This window comes from Globicephala melas, chromosome 12 (assembly GCF_963455315.2).
Source record: "Globicephala melas chromosome 12, mGloMel1.2, whole genome shotgun sequence".
NCBI lineage: Eukaryota > Metazoa > Chordata > Mammalia > Artiodactyla > Delphinidae > Globicephala > Globicephala melas.
In genome coordinates, this window is record NC_083325.1 from 66,010,329 (window position 1) to 66,026,016 (window position 15,688).

The following is a 15,688-nucleotide window of genomic DNA, read 5'->3' on the forward strand; positions in this document are numbered from 1 at the left end:
ATCACTTTGCTGTGCACCTGAATCTAACACAATATTGTAAATCAACTATATTTCAATTTAAAAAAATAATTTGATATCAACTCTTTTTGCCGTTTTTCTAGCTCCTGTGGCATTTTTCTCACTAGACCCAAGAGATACCCCAGCAGCAAGACTGGTTTTTATCCTGAATATCAGGTAGACCTTCTATCTTTCTTTCTTTATCAAGAGAGCAGAGTCTTCTCCTGCCTTTGTTTTTTTTTTTTTTGCAAAGTGAGGCAAGTAGGACATAGAAGAAAAGAAATAAACCAAAGAGCCCTCCCCAAAGTGACAGGTGGGAAAATTGTTTGGCCTTTTCTGCTGCACACACAAGCAAGGTGTCAAATTCTGTAAACCCTTCCTGCCTGAGAAAGTGAGTCTACAGGCTGTTCCCTGGGAAAGCCATTAGCAATTTGGAGAGCAAGAAGGTGAGCCCAGGTGTGAGGTCTGTGCAGGTGGAGGCTGCCTTTCCAGCCTGTCTTCTCTTTTCCACATCAAGATTCTCCTTCTTCGCAAAGCAGCAGACCACCTCCTCCAGCAGCGGACACCCAGACCTGCCGCCTGTCCCCCAGAGCCTTCTCCTTCCTTTCTGGGCTCTCAGAGCAGTAGCTGAGCTGAGGGCACGGGTCTGATGTCCCACCCCTGGCCCTCACCCCTGCAGGCCCCTCTGAGCCTGGCCTGTCATTCATAAGAGCAGGTCCTCCTCTTAGAGGGTGTGGGGCTTCTGCACCATCCTTTCATGGCCAAAATGATAAGAATGTTAATTATACTAATAACCACTGTCGACTGACTACTTTCTGCTTCCCAGTCACAGTGCTAAGTATTCGACAAGCATGGTTTTGTCTGAGTCTTCCAGCAACTCTATAACATGCATTTTAATGGCATCTCCATTTCACAAAGGAGGGAAGTGAGTCTTAGAAGGGGGATTCCTAAAGTCAGCTGGTGCACTGCCCAGTGGTGGGCAGTGAGGGCCCTGCAGATGAGCCTGGGAACTGATCCCCAATTATAAGGCCCTTTTGCAAGATTCTGATAGAGAAGTCAAGCCAAACTGTTCAGACTCATTTTTACCTGCAGTTAAGAGCTGCTTAATAACAGTCTCATGATTGTAGGTGGGTGGCTTGGCACTGCTGTATTGACTCCACTATCCCTAAGGATGTGTACAGATGGTGGATCCATGGTTTTCACAACTCTCCCTTATCAGGGGTCATTGCCGTTGTCTTCAGTTGGCAGCCAACTTCTGTTAACATTTTCTTGTTCTTGAGCGATACCTTACTGTTATTTCAGCTTTATCACTATTTATGTAGTTTGTTGTAGGTTCTCCTCTTAACCCTATAGGGAGTGGTGAGGTACACTGACGTATTTTCACCTGTTATTTTCCAAGAGCCAGATTGAAGAAATGTATATATCATACTGGGCTAAACCAAAGGAAATTGCTCATATTCAATCACTTTACCTTAGGTTAAACCATATGATACTGACTATATTCAACCATTTTTGACCTATAAAAATGGCAGTTTCATGTGGTCCAACCTAATAGTTCAAATATAAATTATTCTTATCTCTTTTGCTAGATAATTGTATGCATCATTCCCTCCAAATATGTGTGTACAGTGATACTTATTGGTGCTATTTTGCCGATGAATTTGTGTTATCTAAATAATTTGCAACATACTACTATTATATGTTAACCGTAAGAAAATTATGTTATTTTTTAAGTTTGCATATTTTTTCTGTGATCCAAGATCCTGATTGTAAGCTCATATTCTTTCTTTATGAGTTGTTCTTTCATGTTCCTCTCCAGTTCTTTATCATTACCTGATTCCTTTTTCGCTGTGAAGTGGTTATGGATAGGACATATGGACCTTCCGGTCTTTTGTGTCACCTTTATAGACCCTGATCAAGGAAGATTGAAAAGCACGGCTTTATGGGCTAAAGAGGTTTTTCAAGTCCCACAGCTAGTAAGTGTGGATTAGGATTCAGATCCAAGCCAGCTTGCCTTGCAGATGGAGGATGTGATGCATATTTTGGTAAATGGCATCAGTTACACCCCTGTGGCTTCCTGGACAAGAAAACCCAGGCTACCTTGACTGCTCTTAAGAGAAATTAGGACGCCAACATTTACTGAGTGGCTGCTGTTTGCCAGTCACTCTGTTCAGTCTGTTAGGTCCAGTGTCATTTAATACAGCAATAAACCCTCTGAGATTGGTATCATTAATCCATACAGGTGGAGAGATAGGTTCACAGGCTTGAATACTAACGCACTATTGCAGAACCGGTAGGTAGGTGGTGAGAGCAGAGAGCAAACTTCAAAGCTCATTTGATTGTTCACTGCACTGCCTCTTCTTCCTCCCCCACATCCGCAACCTCCCGCCCCTATATTCATCATCGGATCCTATGGGTTCTACCTAAAAAATGACTCTGGAATCTGTCTCTCCACCATCTTCACTACCACTGCTCTAACACTGTCTCTCCCGTGGACAAATATGCAGCAGCCTCCGAGCCTCTGTCCCGTCTCAGACCCTCCCCATCCTGCTGTATGGCCTCCAACTTGCTCCACGATTCCATACACAGATCGCAGCCTCCAAGCCTCTGCCCCGTCTCAGACCCTCCCCATCCCGCTGTATGGCCTCCAACTTGCTCCACGATTCCATACACAGATCTGACCATAAGCCACCTCTCCAGTGGCCCTGCGGTGCTTGCAGGGCATAAAACGAAAGCAGTCCAGTTTTCCAACCTACCTTCCTGGCCTTGTCTGCCAAAACTCTCTACTCCCAACCCTCACTCCACTGCCTCTCCAGCCCCTCCCACCCCCTCTAACACCCATGACTTCTCCAATCCAGTTCCTGGTCCTCCATGTAGTTGCTACTCAGGGCACCTGAAGGGACTTTTTTTTTTTTTCTTAACCTACCTGCCAGTTCTCCACCTGGCAAATTCTTCTTCCCTCAAGGCCAATTCCAACGTCAGTGCTTGTGGCAGAACCACCCCAGACTCTCCTCCGCAGTTCCCAGCTTCTCCTCTTTATATCCATCCACAGGACTCTGTACACATTTTTAATTAGACAGTTTCCGTTGAATAAGAGCTTGTTGTTGAAATGTCTAATCTATTTTTCCCCCTTGATAATGAGCCCCCAGGGGATAAAGATCGTGTCATATTTATCTTTGGATGGCCGGCATTCAGAGAAGTGCTTGGTGTAAAGTCAGCACTCAAGAAATGTTCATTCATGTATGAATAGTCTCTCACGCACGTAGGAGCATCCTGAGAAGCTGTTCAGTACAGCAGACTGAAAGCTGAACTAGAAGGAAGGATGCTGGGATTGCAGTCTGGGCTCACCTACCAACTGGCTGTGTCACCAGGGATAGCACTGATCTGGGTCTCAGTCTCCTCACTTGTAAAAGTGGGGGACATCTGAGTGCCTTTCAAGCGTTCACATCTAATGATGCAAAGGACTTGACGGCTTACCCCTAAAAATATCTTTTTTCTCACTGAAAGGGAAAGACCTTATACCTCTTCCAAGAAGAGTCATGGCGCACAACCAGGAGCTTCTAGCCAAGACCCCCATCATCAAGTTCAGGCAACAGGACTTTTACTCCTTGCGGGATTATTGCCTAAACAGAGGCCTGCTGTGTGAGGATGAGACATTCCCTGCTGAGACTTATTCCATAGGTCTACAGCTGCTCAAGGGAAAAAACCTCTCCAGCCTAAGCTGGATGCGGCCAAAGGTAAGTGAACCTCCTCTCTAGAGACACGCCCAGCTCCTGGACCCTCTGACATGCTGCCTCCCATGGTGCCTCCCCCTGAAATGAGGGGCCTGAGACCTGGTTTTCAGGGCTGGCCCAACTCAAACTGGAAGGAGACTGAAGTTCATCTGGTCCCTCAGCTACAGAGTTGTAGCCACAGTGGGATGGAATGACCCTGTACCAGGAAGCAGGACCCCAGTTCTAAGACAGCATGTCACTAGATTACATGCCTCAGGATTCCCACATAAAAAATGGGAACGCATGGGTAGGAGGCTTGTAGTAGTAGCTGTGGGGTCTCTTCAATCTCCGTAAATGAGTCCCTCTGTCAGTCTTCATCATTCTTCAATCTGTCAGGTATCACTATCTTTATCTTCTTTCTTTCCTTATTAGAATTTACTCAAAGGGAAGATAACATGTCAGTCACTTATATAATAGGATGAATTTCAGCAGTTGCCTTGCCTCTGTCATGTGTATTTGTATTTTCAATCTTGTAAAGGCTGATCACCTATAAAAGAGTTGTGAACATCAGCTGTAAAATTAGGGAGGTATTTCACGGCAATGTTCAAACCCCCCGACTCCCCCACCCCAGTAGACGACCGCTAACTCCACCTTGAAGCCAGGTGAGCCCTGTTGGTTTTTTCTAGAACTATCACAGTTTCAGGGCATGAAGCTCCAAGGGAAATTTCTCAGCCCACTGGACATTCTCATAATATCATTTTCATTGACGCAAAGGACCTGGCTAAGGGCCACTTTGAGGGCCCTGATGCTCAAACCTCCTGTTCATGCTTCCAAAAGCAGCCAGCAGAACCTAGAATAAGAGGAGAGAATCTAATGTCTAGTAAGCTGATGATTATGATTTCAGCAAGCATTACTGAATGCGAATGAAATGCCAAGCACTCTGTGCAACACACTCAATAAAGCCAGGTTAGGTTATACAGAATAGGTATTTTCTGATGACAGAGAACAAGACGGAAACTCTAGAGGTAACAACTCTTGTCCTAACTCAGGACCAATTTGTAGCTTTGGGGAAGGGGAGGGTGAGTGGGGATCAGGTGGGGCGTAGGATGCTACTTAGTTAAGATGGGGGTGCTTCAAGCTTCTAGAATCCATCTTACCATCCAGAGGCAATAAGTCCCCAACAATGACTCCCTACTTGTGGACTTCACTCCTAAGGAGAGCTGAGCAGAGAACTCTATTTAGAGCTTGGAAGGATTATATTTTTCTCCCTTTGTTATTTTCAGATGAGGTTCTTTTAGAATTTTTTTTTTTCACAAGGTACTGAGCAATAGATGTGAGACCATATTTATAGTGTTAAAGAATTTATAACATTTTTATTTAGAAAGCGTTGAGAGTTTTTTATTATCTAATTCCAGCAACATCTCAAACTGTGATGTCTTTTGAGGTCCAGGAGAAACTGAGGCAAACAGAAATGAAATGACTCACACAGAATCATTCCGGGAGCCCAAAACAGAGGCAGCCAGGGGCCAGATACTTTTTACTTCCGTTCTTCTTTTACCCATCCAAAGGCTCTACCAGGGGGTCATTTTCCATTCCAACATTTCTTGTATAATGTATATGTGGATATGTCATATCTCTTTGTATCCCTTATCACAACTGTCAGCACTTACGCTTGTATAGTATTTTCCAGAGCTTTCCATGTGTCTTCTCTTACTTTGTCTCATGTTCTTTCCCAGTTTTATGAGAGAATAGGTTCAGACAGGTGATGTGACTTGCACAATGTGACACAGTGAGTGAGGGAAAGAGCCAGGATTTAAACTAAAATTTCTGACTCCACATATGGTACTATTCCTCACATAGGATTGTGTGCCCCACAGGATTCTGTTAGGACTTGGGTGAATGAATAAGTGAGTGAATGAATGATTCTGTCCACAGGCACCTGAAATGGGTTTCAAGCGCTACATGTATAATAGAGGATTCTTGAGTTGACCTGTTTTCCAAGTAAGATGGTGGAGGAGAAAGCTGATGTACTCACCCCTTAAACATGGTGACGTCCTCAACTGCCACAGCTCACAGCTGCGACTGAAAAGAGCCTTGAAGGAGAAGCTCCAGCCAGCATGGAGCAATCCTACCTGTAATGGCCAACACTTAGATAGTGCTGACCACATGGCAGGCCTGGCTTTACTTGACTCACTGAATCCTCATAATAACTCTATGAGGAGGTACTATTATTAGCCCCATTTTACAGTTGAGAAACAGAAACAGAGAATTAAGTGACCTGCCTAAAGTGTTAGAGCTGGGATTTGAGACCTGGAGTCTGGCTCTGAGACATATTCCTAACACCACAACTGTATCGCCTCCTGTAAGCCTTCATCATAAGCTCGTGATGTATTTTAGGCTCCTGTTTGCTGCTAATAATACCTTGTGCACCAATAGAATCTTCTACTTTGTCTGGGTAACGGAATCAATCCCTGTCTATCTTCTGCCCTCCTTTCCATTTTTATAGGTGAAAAGAATGAGGATAAAAATGGTACCAGTACCTAACAAGATTATTTTAAGGAATGAATGAAGGCAATACTTAGAACATTGTCTAGCACATTGTAAGCACTTACTAAACACTAGCTATTGTTACTATGACTGATTTGGGAGGGACGGCATAGAGTAGCAGCCATAGGGACCATCCGCTGGGATTTCTTGGGCTTTCACTGTCCAGTCGTCTCAGCTTCAGTCTTCAGCCATTTTCAGCAAACACTTTTAAGGAGAAATGTGGGTCAGAGGAAACCATTTGGGGAGGCCAGGGTAGCCTGGCAGGGAGCGTGCATAGTGCCTTTCTTCTCACATTTTCTTGCCTATCACTATTAGAAGGTTGCCTCCCAATCTAAAGCTTGCTCAGTGCCTAACCAGAGGCCTGACTGGCATCCCCTAAACTTCAGTTATATAATGACTGAGGTGGCAGCAAGGCTCCTTAGGCCATGTCTGCATTCTAGGCTTTTCTAGGTAATGGGAAAGCTTCATACTCCAGGCAACTGTTAAACCATCATGGGTATCATGCTACCTCGCGTACTCATCTAGGCTAGGTAGGTTCAGCAACAGTGCAAGAGTCAGGGGCATGAAACTAGGCTCAGCTTTCTACGCCTCATGAAGAAGAAAAGTTGCTTCGCATCCCATAGTTCATGTTCTCTCTCTCTCTCTCCTTTCGCCTACCTCTTCCTTCTTCTTGTCTTCCCTCTCTCTAACAATTAACCCTAATCCATTTTGCTGCTGTAGAAGCTCCTTCTGTTGCCTCCTTCAGCTTTTCTGGGTTTGAGGAATTGGTAACCCACTCCCCACACCCTCCCCTCCCCCCACCAGCAGGCAGTCAGGTTCTGTAAATGCCTGTGACTGTGCCTGGAGCAAATGGCACTGAAAGGATCCAACTCCTCATCCTCCTCAATGTTTCCTGCAACACCAGCCTCAGCAAGAGACAATGCTGAGAATTACACCTATACCTGGAGACTCTGCGTGATATTTCCCCGAACTGAATTTGGCACTTAGAGTCACTTTCTTCTAAACATTTTATTTCATGAATAATAACAAATTCCATTTATCAAGCATGTACCTATGCTAGGTATTAATCTAAGCACTTTACATACAACATTTCATTTAATTACCATAACAGGCCTATGAGGTAGATAATATTATTATCCTCATTCAGTAGGTCAGCACTGTCCAATAGAACTTTCTGCAGTGATGGAAATGTCCTTTCTGCCAATACAGTAGCCACTAGTCACGTGTTGGTATTGAGCAATTGAAATGGGCTAGTGTGACTGAGGTATTGCAGATTTGATTTAATTTAATTTTATTTAAATGTAAGTCGCCAATATGGCTTGTGGCTACCATATTGGAAGACACAGAATTGTAGACGTAGATCTTCACAGCAGAGTTGCCACTGCGTCAGACGGAGGAATTGAAATTTCATCTTTGTCCCCATTCTTTAGTGAAAAACATGTTCATTTCTCAACTGAAGAATGGGCTGGGGGCCCAAAACATGTTCAGGACTCAGCACCCAGCCCCACTGTGGATTTTGGCCTGTGGCCATCCCAGAATGAAGTGTTGCCTACCCAGACACCGACGTTCATCTTCCAAGTAGCCAGAGCAGAGTTTCCGAAAGGATCACTTACTATAAATGATTCACCTTGGTTTCAGCATGAGTTATTCCGGAAAGGAAGGGGTTAACAAAGTGGCGCTCTGAACGTAGGCTGTGAAGGCAACAGGTAGCAGAAGGCGGCAGAAAGAGAGCACGCCAACAGCCACTTGCCACGGAGCCAAAGAACTCTGATTCCAATAAAGCAAAGTTCTCTAGCAAAAATAGAAAAGGGAGTGACGCTGCCACCTGGCGCAGCCTGAATTGTGGCCACCGGCTGAAAGGGCCTGTGTCTGAAGACCAACACGCTAAACGGGGTGTTTCCTCATCCAAGAGCAGCACACCATCTCGGGGAGGGCACGAGGAGCCTTTGACAAGAACACAGGAATCGCTGTCCAGAACATAGGAAGTGATGCCGTGTTAGAAGGGACACCTCCAGAGACAACTGCAGGGGAGTGCCTTGTTTGGTACCACTTCAGGTATGGGTTATGGGTGTGGATGCAGAGGGGAAGAGGGAGGAGGAGAGGGGAGAGGTCGAGATCTCCTACAGGACATAACCAACAGGAGCTATATAGGTATATCCTATTGATTTATTTATTATGAGGAATTGGCACACATAATTATGGAGGCTGAGGCGTCCCAAGATCTGCTACCTGCAAGCTGGAGACCCAGGGAAGCTGATGGTGTAGTTTAGTCCAAGTGGGAAGGCCTGAGGACCAGGGGGGCTGATGATGTAATTCCCAGTCTCAGGACAGGAGAAGACCAATGTCCCAGCTCAGCAGTCAGGCTGAGAAGGGGTGAATTCTCCCTTCCTCTACGTTTTGTTCTGTTCAAGCCCTCAATACATTGGATGATGTCCATCCATATTGGGGAGGGCAATCTTGTTTACTGAGTCCACTGATTCAAATGCTAACACTCCTTAGAAATAGTGTGTAGCCAAAAATCTGGGTACCCCATGAGCCAGTCAAACTGGCACAGAAAATGAACTATCACAGCTTCCTTCTGTACAAATGATGTTGCAGAGACCTCAAAGGGCCAGTCCATCTCACAGAGTCAGAAAACACTGAAGACCCTGCCTGCCAGTGTGGTCCATGGGGAAGGCATTATGGGAGCGGAGTGCCTGGTGCACAGCCTGATTCCTGTGGGACCTAGGATAAATCACTCAACCTCTCTGAACCTGCTCCTTGCCCTGGCTGGGCCTCAGAATCACCTGAGGAGCTGTGTGGATCCTGAACTCTACCTCCATCTGACCTACTAAATCCAGGTCATGGGGGGCGGCCTCCCGCAGTCTCCATGTCTGCGAAGCTCCTGCGTGATTCTGAATCACACTCGGGGTACAGACTGCCCATCGCCAGTCTTACCACATTCTCTAACTGCCCTGGTGTGCCCAGCCCACCTAGTGACAGGGGACCTGCCCAGAGCCAGGGGATTTTTATCTACCAACCATCTTGATCTATTTTCTCTGTGGGCCTGGTCTCAGAAAGTCAGCCCGGCAGGCTGAAATGCTTCTGGGTATAATTTCTGTCTCCTCCTACCTTTGCTCTTTTTGGATCACTCAGGACCCCTCTAAAGCCCAGAGTGAGGAAGGAACAGGCAGCTCAGGACAGGAGATAAAAAAATGCTAGTTTGGTACCTAACTTTTATGCACACAATTCTAGTGTTTGCCCATAAATTTGATGTTGACAATTGATTTTTGATTTGAAATAATTATCCTTTAATTTTCATAAAGTATCTTTCTATTCCTAATTAACTAAAATTTTGGTTTTTTTCATTTTCGATTTTGTTGTTTTGGTAAATCAGAGAAAGTTGTGCATTTATCAAATGCCTTCAAGGCATTTATTGGAAAGATAGCAATTGTTTCTCCTTTGGCCCATGTAAATGGTATTTTATCCCATGAGATATCCTGATAGGAAACCATCCTGGCATCCTGCATTTCTATGGCAAACCCTACTTAATGGTAGTGGGTTAGTTGTATAATTTATTGTTGATTCATTTGCGGGTATTTATTTCAGTATATTTCCGTAAATGAAATCAGTCTGTGATGTGATGTGTGTGTGTGTGTGTGTGTGTGTGTGTGTGTGTTTCTCTCTCTCAGGTTGGGCATCCAGGCTGTGCTGACTTCTTAAAATAACCGGTTGCAGGATTCTTTCTTTTTTTAAACACAAACTAAGCGACACAGGAATTATTTCCTAAAAGTTTGAGAGAATTCAGCAAGAAAATTTTGAGCTTAGAAGCCTTGACAGAGATAATAGGGAGATATTCTTTGATTATTTAAAAATACTGTTTCAAGGTTATTGATTTTCAGGTTATTTACCAACTTGGATCATTTTGGCCATGTTAATTCTTGTCAGAAAATCATCAGTATGCTTAAACTGATTAGTATAGAATTTTACATCATGTTTTTATACTGCTAAAACCTCCTTTCTATTTCTAATTTTATTTGGGTTTCTCTAGCATATTAGCCAAAGGTTGGGTCTAAGTAAACCTTTTCCCCAAATACAATGTATTCAATATTTGTGTTACTGATCTTGCTGTGTTTCTATTTTGTAATTCACCAGTTGTTCTGTTTATCGTTTCTTCCCGCCTATGTTTGTGAGGCTCTTTTGGTCTTTCTAATATCTAAAAGTTGACTGTGTAATCCACGTTTTTATTCTCTCTCGTTTGTTTTTTTTTTAACATCTTTATTGGGGTATAATTGCTTTACAATGGTGTGTTAGTTTCTGCTTTAAAACAAACTGAATCAGTTATACATATACATATGTTCCCATATCTCTTCCCTCGTGCGTCTCCCTCCCTCCCACACCTCCAGGCGGTCACAAAGCAACGAGCTGATATCCCTGTGCTATGCAGCTGCTTCCCACTAGCTATCTACCTTACGTTTGGTAGTGTATATATGTCCATGCCTCTCTCTCGCTTTGTCACAGCTCACCCTTCCCCCTCCCCATATCCTCAAGTCCGTTCTCCAGTAGGTCTGTGTCTTTATTTCTGTCTTACCCCCAGATTCTTCATGACATTTTTTTTTCTTAAATTCCATATATATGTGTTAGCATATGGTATTTGTCTTTCTGACTTACTTCACTCTGTATGACAGACTCTAGGTCCATCCACCTCATTACAAATAGCTCAATTTCGTTTCTTTTTATGGCTGAGTAATATTCCATAGTATATACGTGCCACATCTTCTTTATCCATTCATCCGATGATGGGCACTTAGGTTGTTTCCATCTCCGGGCTATTGTAAATAGAACTGCAATGAACATTTTGGTACATGACTCTTTTTGAATTATGGTTTTATCAGGGTATATGCCCACTAGTGGGGTTGCTGGGTCATACGGTAGTTCTATTTGTAGTTTTTTAAGGAACCTCTGTACTGTTCTCCATAGTGGCTGAACCAATTCACATTCCCACCAGCAGTGCAAGAGGGTTCCCTTTTCTCCACACCCTCTCCAGCATTTATTGTTTCTAGATTTTTTTGATGATGGCCATTCTGACTGATGTGAGATGATATCTCATTGTAGGTTTGATTTGCATTTCTCTAATGATTAATGATGTTGAGCATTCTTTCATGTGTTTGTTGGCAGTCTGTATATCTTCTTTGGAGAAATGTCTATTTAGGTCTTCTGCCCATTTCTGGATTGGGTTGTTTGTTTTTTTGTTATTGAGCTGCATGAGCTGCTTGTAAATTTTGGAGATTAATCCTTTGTCAGTTGCTTCATTTGCAAATATTTTCTCCCATTCTGAGGGTTGTCTTTTGGTCTTATTTATGGTTTCCTTTGCTGTGCAAAAGCTTTCAAGTTTCATTAGGTCCCATTTGTTTATTTTTGTTTTTATTTCCACTTCTCTAGGAGGTGGGTCAAAAAGGATCTTGCTGTGATTTATGTCATAGAGTGTTCTGCCTATGTTTTCCTCTAAGAGTTTGATAGTTTCTGGCCTTACATTTAGGTCTTTAATCCATTTTGAGCTTATTTTTGTGTATGGTGTTAGGGAGTGATCTAATCTCTTACTTTTACATGTACCTGTCCAGTTTTCCCAGCACCACTTATTGAAGAGGCTGTCCTTTCTCCACTGTACATTCCTGCCTCCTTTATCAAAGATAAGGTGACCATATGTGCGTGGGTTTATCTCTGGGCTTTCTATCCTGTTCCATTGATCTATCTTTCTGTTTTTGTGCCAGTACCATACTGTCTTTATTACTGTAGCTTTGTAGTATAGTCTGAAGTCAGGGAGCCTGATTCCTCCAGCTCCGTTTTTCGTTCTCAAGATTGCTTTGGCTATTTGGGGTCTTTTGTGTTTCCATACAAATTGCGAAATATTTTGTTCTAGTTCTGTGAAAAATGCCAGTGGTAGTTTGATAGGGATTGCATTGAATCTACAGGTTGCTTTGGGTAGTAGAGTCATTTTCACAATGTTGATTCTTCCAATCCAAGAACATGGTATATCTCTCCATCTATTTGTATCATCTTTAATTTCTTTCATCAGTGTCTTATACTTTTCTGCATACAGGTCTTTTGTCTCCTTAGGTAGGTTTATTGCTAGATATTTTATTCTTTTTGTTGCAATGGTAAATGGGAGTGTTTTCTTGATTTCACTTTCAGATTTTTCATCATTAGTGTATAGGAATGCCAGAGATTTCTGTGCATTAATTTTGTAACCTGCTACTTTACCAAATTCATTAATTAGCTCTAGTAGTTTTCTGGTAGCATCTTTAGGATTCTCTATGTATAGTATCATGTCATCTGCAAACAATGACAGCTTTACTTCTTCTTTTCCGATTTGGATTCCTTTTATTTCCTTTTCTTCTCTGATTGCTGTAGCTAAAACTTCCAAAACTATGTTGAATAAGAGTGGTGAGAGTGGGCAGCCTCGTCTTGTTCCTGATCTTAGTGGAAATGCTTTCAGTTTTTCACCATTAAGGATGATGTTGGCTGTGGGCTTGTCATATATGGCCTTTATTATGTTCAGGAATGTTCCCTCTATGCCTACTTTCTGGAGATTTTTATCATAAATGAGTGTTGAATTTTGTCGAAAGCTTTCTCTGCATCTATTGAGATGATCATATGGTTTTTCTCCTTCCATTTGTTAATATGGTGTATCACATTGATTGATCTGCATATATTGAAGAATCCTTGCATTCCTGGAATAAACCCCACTTGATCATGGTGTATGATCCTTTTAATGTGCTGTTGGATTCTGTTTGCTAGTATTTTGTTGAGGATTTTTGCATCTATGTTCATCAGTGATATTGGCCTGTAGTTTTCTTTCTTTGTGACATCCTTGTCTGGTTTGGTATCAAGGTGATGGTGGCCTCATAGAAGGAATTTGGGAATGTTCCTCCCTCTGCTATATTTTGGAAGAGTTTGAGAAGGATAGGTGTTAGCTCTTCTCTAAATGTTTGATAGAATTTGCCTGTGAAGCCGTCTGGTCCTGGGCTTTTGTTTGTTGGAAGATTTTTAATCAGAGTTTCAATTTCAGTGCTTGTGATTGGTCTGTTCATATTTTCTATTTCTTCCTGATTCAGTCTTGGCAGGTTGTGCATTTCTAAGAATTTGTCCATTTCTTCCAGGTTGTCCGTTTTATTGGCATAGAGTTGCTTATAGTAATCTCTCATGATCTTTTGTATTTCTGTAGTGTCAGTTGTTACTTCTCCTTTTTCATTTCTAATTCTATTGATTTGATGAGTCTGGCTAATGGTTTATCAATTTTGTTTATCTTCTCAAAGAAACAGCTTTTGTTTTATTGATCTTTGCTATTGTTTCCTTCATTTCTTTTTCATTTATTTCTGATCTGATTTTTATGATTTCTTTCCTTCTGCTAACTTTGGGTTTTTTTTGTTCCTCTTTCTCTAATTGCTTGAGGTGCAAGGTTAGGTTTTTTATTCGAGATGTTTCCTGCTTCTTAAGGTGGGCTTGTATTGCTATAAACTTCCCTCTTAGAACTGCTTTGCTGCATCCCATAGGTTTTGGGTCATTGTGTCTCCATTGTCATTTGTTTCTAGGTATTTTTTTATTTCCTCTTTGATTTCTTCATTGATCACTTCGTTATTAAGTAGTGTATTGTTTAGCCTCCATGTGTTTGTATTTTTTACAGATCTTTTTCTGTAATTGATATCTAGTCTCATGGCGTTGTGGTCAGAAAGATACTTGATACAATTTCAATTTTCTTAAATATACCAAGGCTTGATTTGTGACCCAAGATATGATCTATCCTAGAGAATGTTCCATGAGCACTTGAGAAAAATGTGTATTCTGTTGTTTCTGGATGGAGTGTCCTATAAATATCAATTAAGTCCATCTTGTTTAATGTATCATTTAAAGCTTGTGTTTCCTTATTTATTTTCATTTTGGATGATCTGTCCATTGGTGAAAGTGGGGTGTTAAAGTGCCCTACTATGAATGTGTTACTGTCGATTTCCCCTTTTATGGCTGTTAGTATTTGCCTTATGTATTGAGGTGCTCCTATGTTGGGTGCATAAATATTTACACTTGTTATATCTTCTTCTTGGATCAATCCCTTGATCATTATGTAGTGTCCTTCTTTGTCTCTTCTAATAGTCCTTATTTTAGCGTCTATTTTGTCTGATATGAGAATTGCTACTCCAGCTTTCTTTTGGTTTCCATTTGCATGGAATATCTTTTTCCATCCCCTTACTTTCAGTCTGTATGTGTCTCTAGGTCTGAAGTGGGTCTCTTGTAGACAGCATATATATGGGTCTTGTTTTTGTATCCATTCAGCTCTCTCTCGTTTTATAAGGAATGCATTTGAGATGCTGGGTTTATCCATGAGTGTGGTCTTTTTAATTTTGCAAATATTACAGAAACAGGGAATCAATATTTATTGAACAGGTCCCTTGTCTGATGCTACACTGAGTATTTCACATCCTTCCTCCTTTGTAAAATGCAGACTCCTGCTTTGCAAGTCTGTCGGGAGACCACTGTGAATGAAGCATCTAGTCCTCGGCGAGGGTTTGGTAACAGCAGCCAGGGCACCAATGGCTTTCTCATTTGACTCCCACTTTACATATGAAGAAACTGAGGTTCAGCAAAGTAAAGAAAGTTGCTCAAGGTCACCCAGGGAACAATGCAGGCAGGATTCCACACCAGGCTCGGTTCAATCACTCTCAGCACACCTACCCCTCCTCTGTCCATCATGGGGGTAAACCAGGGGTAAACGACGAAGAAGCTGCAGTTGTGCTGGGTCTAGAAAGCTGAGCCACACTGTCTTTTTTACCCCATCCAAAAACCTGATGGCCTCCACCCTCTTCTTTAATCCCTGAGTGGAGGATCTCCAGCTAGCCTCCACTGAGACCTTGAGTTCCCTTTTCCAGTAGAAGGTGAGGGGACAGCTAAAGCCACTGAAGTGCCCCAAGTTGCTTTGACACTGGGAGAGTTGCTCCCTCCAGGGCCCTGTGGAGAGCTGCCCTTCCTGCTGGTGTTGGGAGAGACCCCAGGTTCTGAGCAGCCAAGGGTAGGGCATAGGGTCAGCTGGATGCCTCCATCGCAAGGGCCTGAGCCTGAGCGCCCTGCCCTGGCCATCTGAGAGGGCTGGTTATGTGCAGAGAAGATGGTGGGAGGAGGCCTGGTGAGGTGGGCTGGCTGACTTGTTTGCAGACACGCACACCTTTGTTTTCCCCTTGGCGGCTCCACCAGGAAACTGGCCGGCAGTATACGAAGGGCTGACAGGTCTCACAAGATACAGGACTCCACACGTTCATGGCTGTTGAGTAGATGAATCTACTTTGCCGCCCTGCTCTCTGGGGACTTATTTGTCAATGTGAAAAGAAATGATACAGGAACAGTTACCAAATTACACAAATCCACACAATGGAAATCCAGGAAGAGATGCACAGAGAGGATGC

General features: G+C 42.8%; 1 protein-coding gene across 1 annotated transcript in view; it reads left to right on the forward strand.

Annotated features, from left to right (window-relative positions):
• Positions 1–3,536: 3,536 nt before the first annotated feature.
• The window catches only part of CAPN13 (calpain 13), a 76,329-nt gene continuing 64,177 nt past the window's right edge, over positions 3,537–15,688 (forward strand). The window contains 1 exon segment of the mRNA XM_060309235.1: positions 3,537–3,734. Within this exon segment, the coding sequence (XP_060165218.1) occupies positions 3,537–3,734 (198 nt within the window).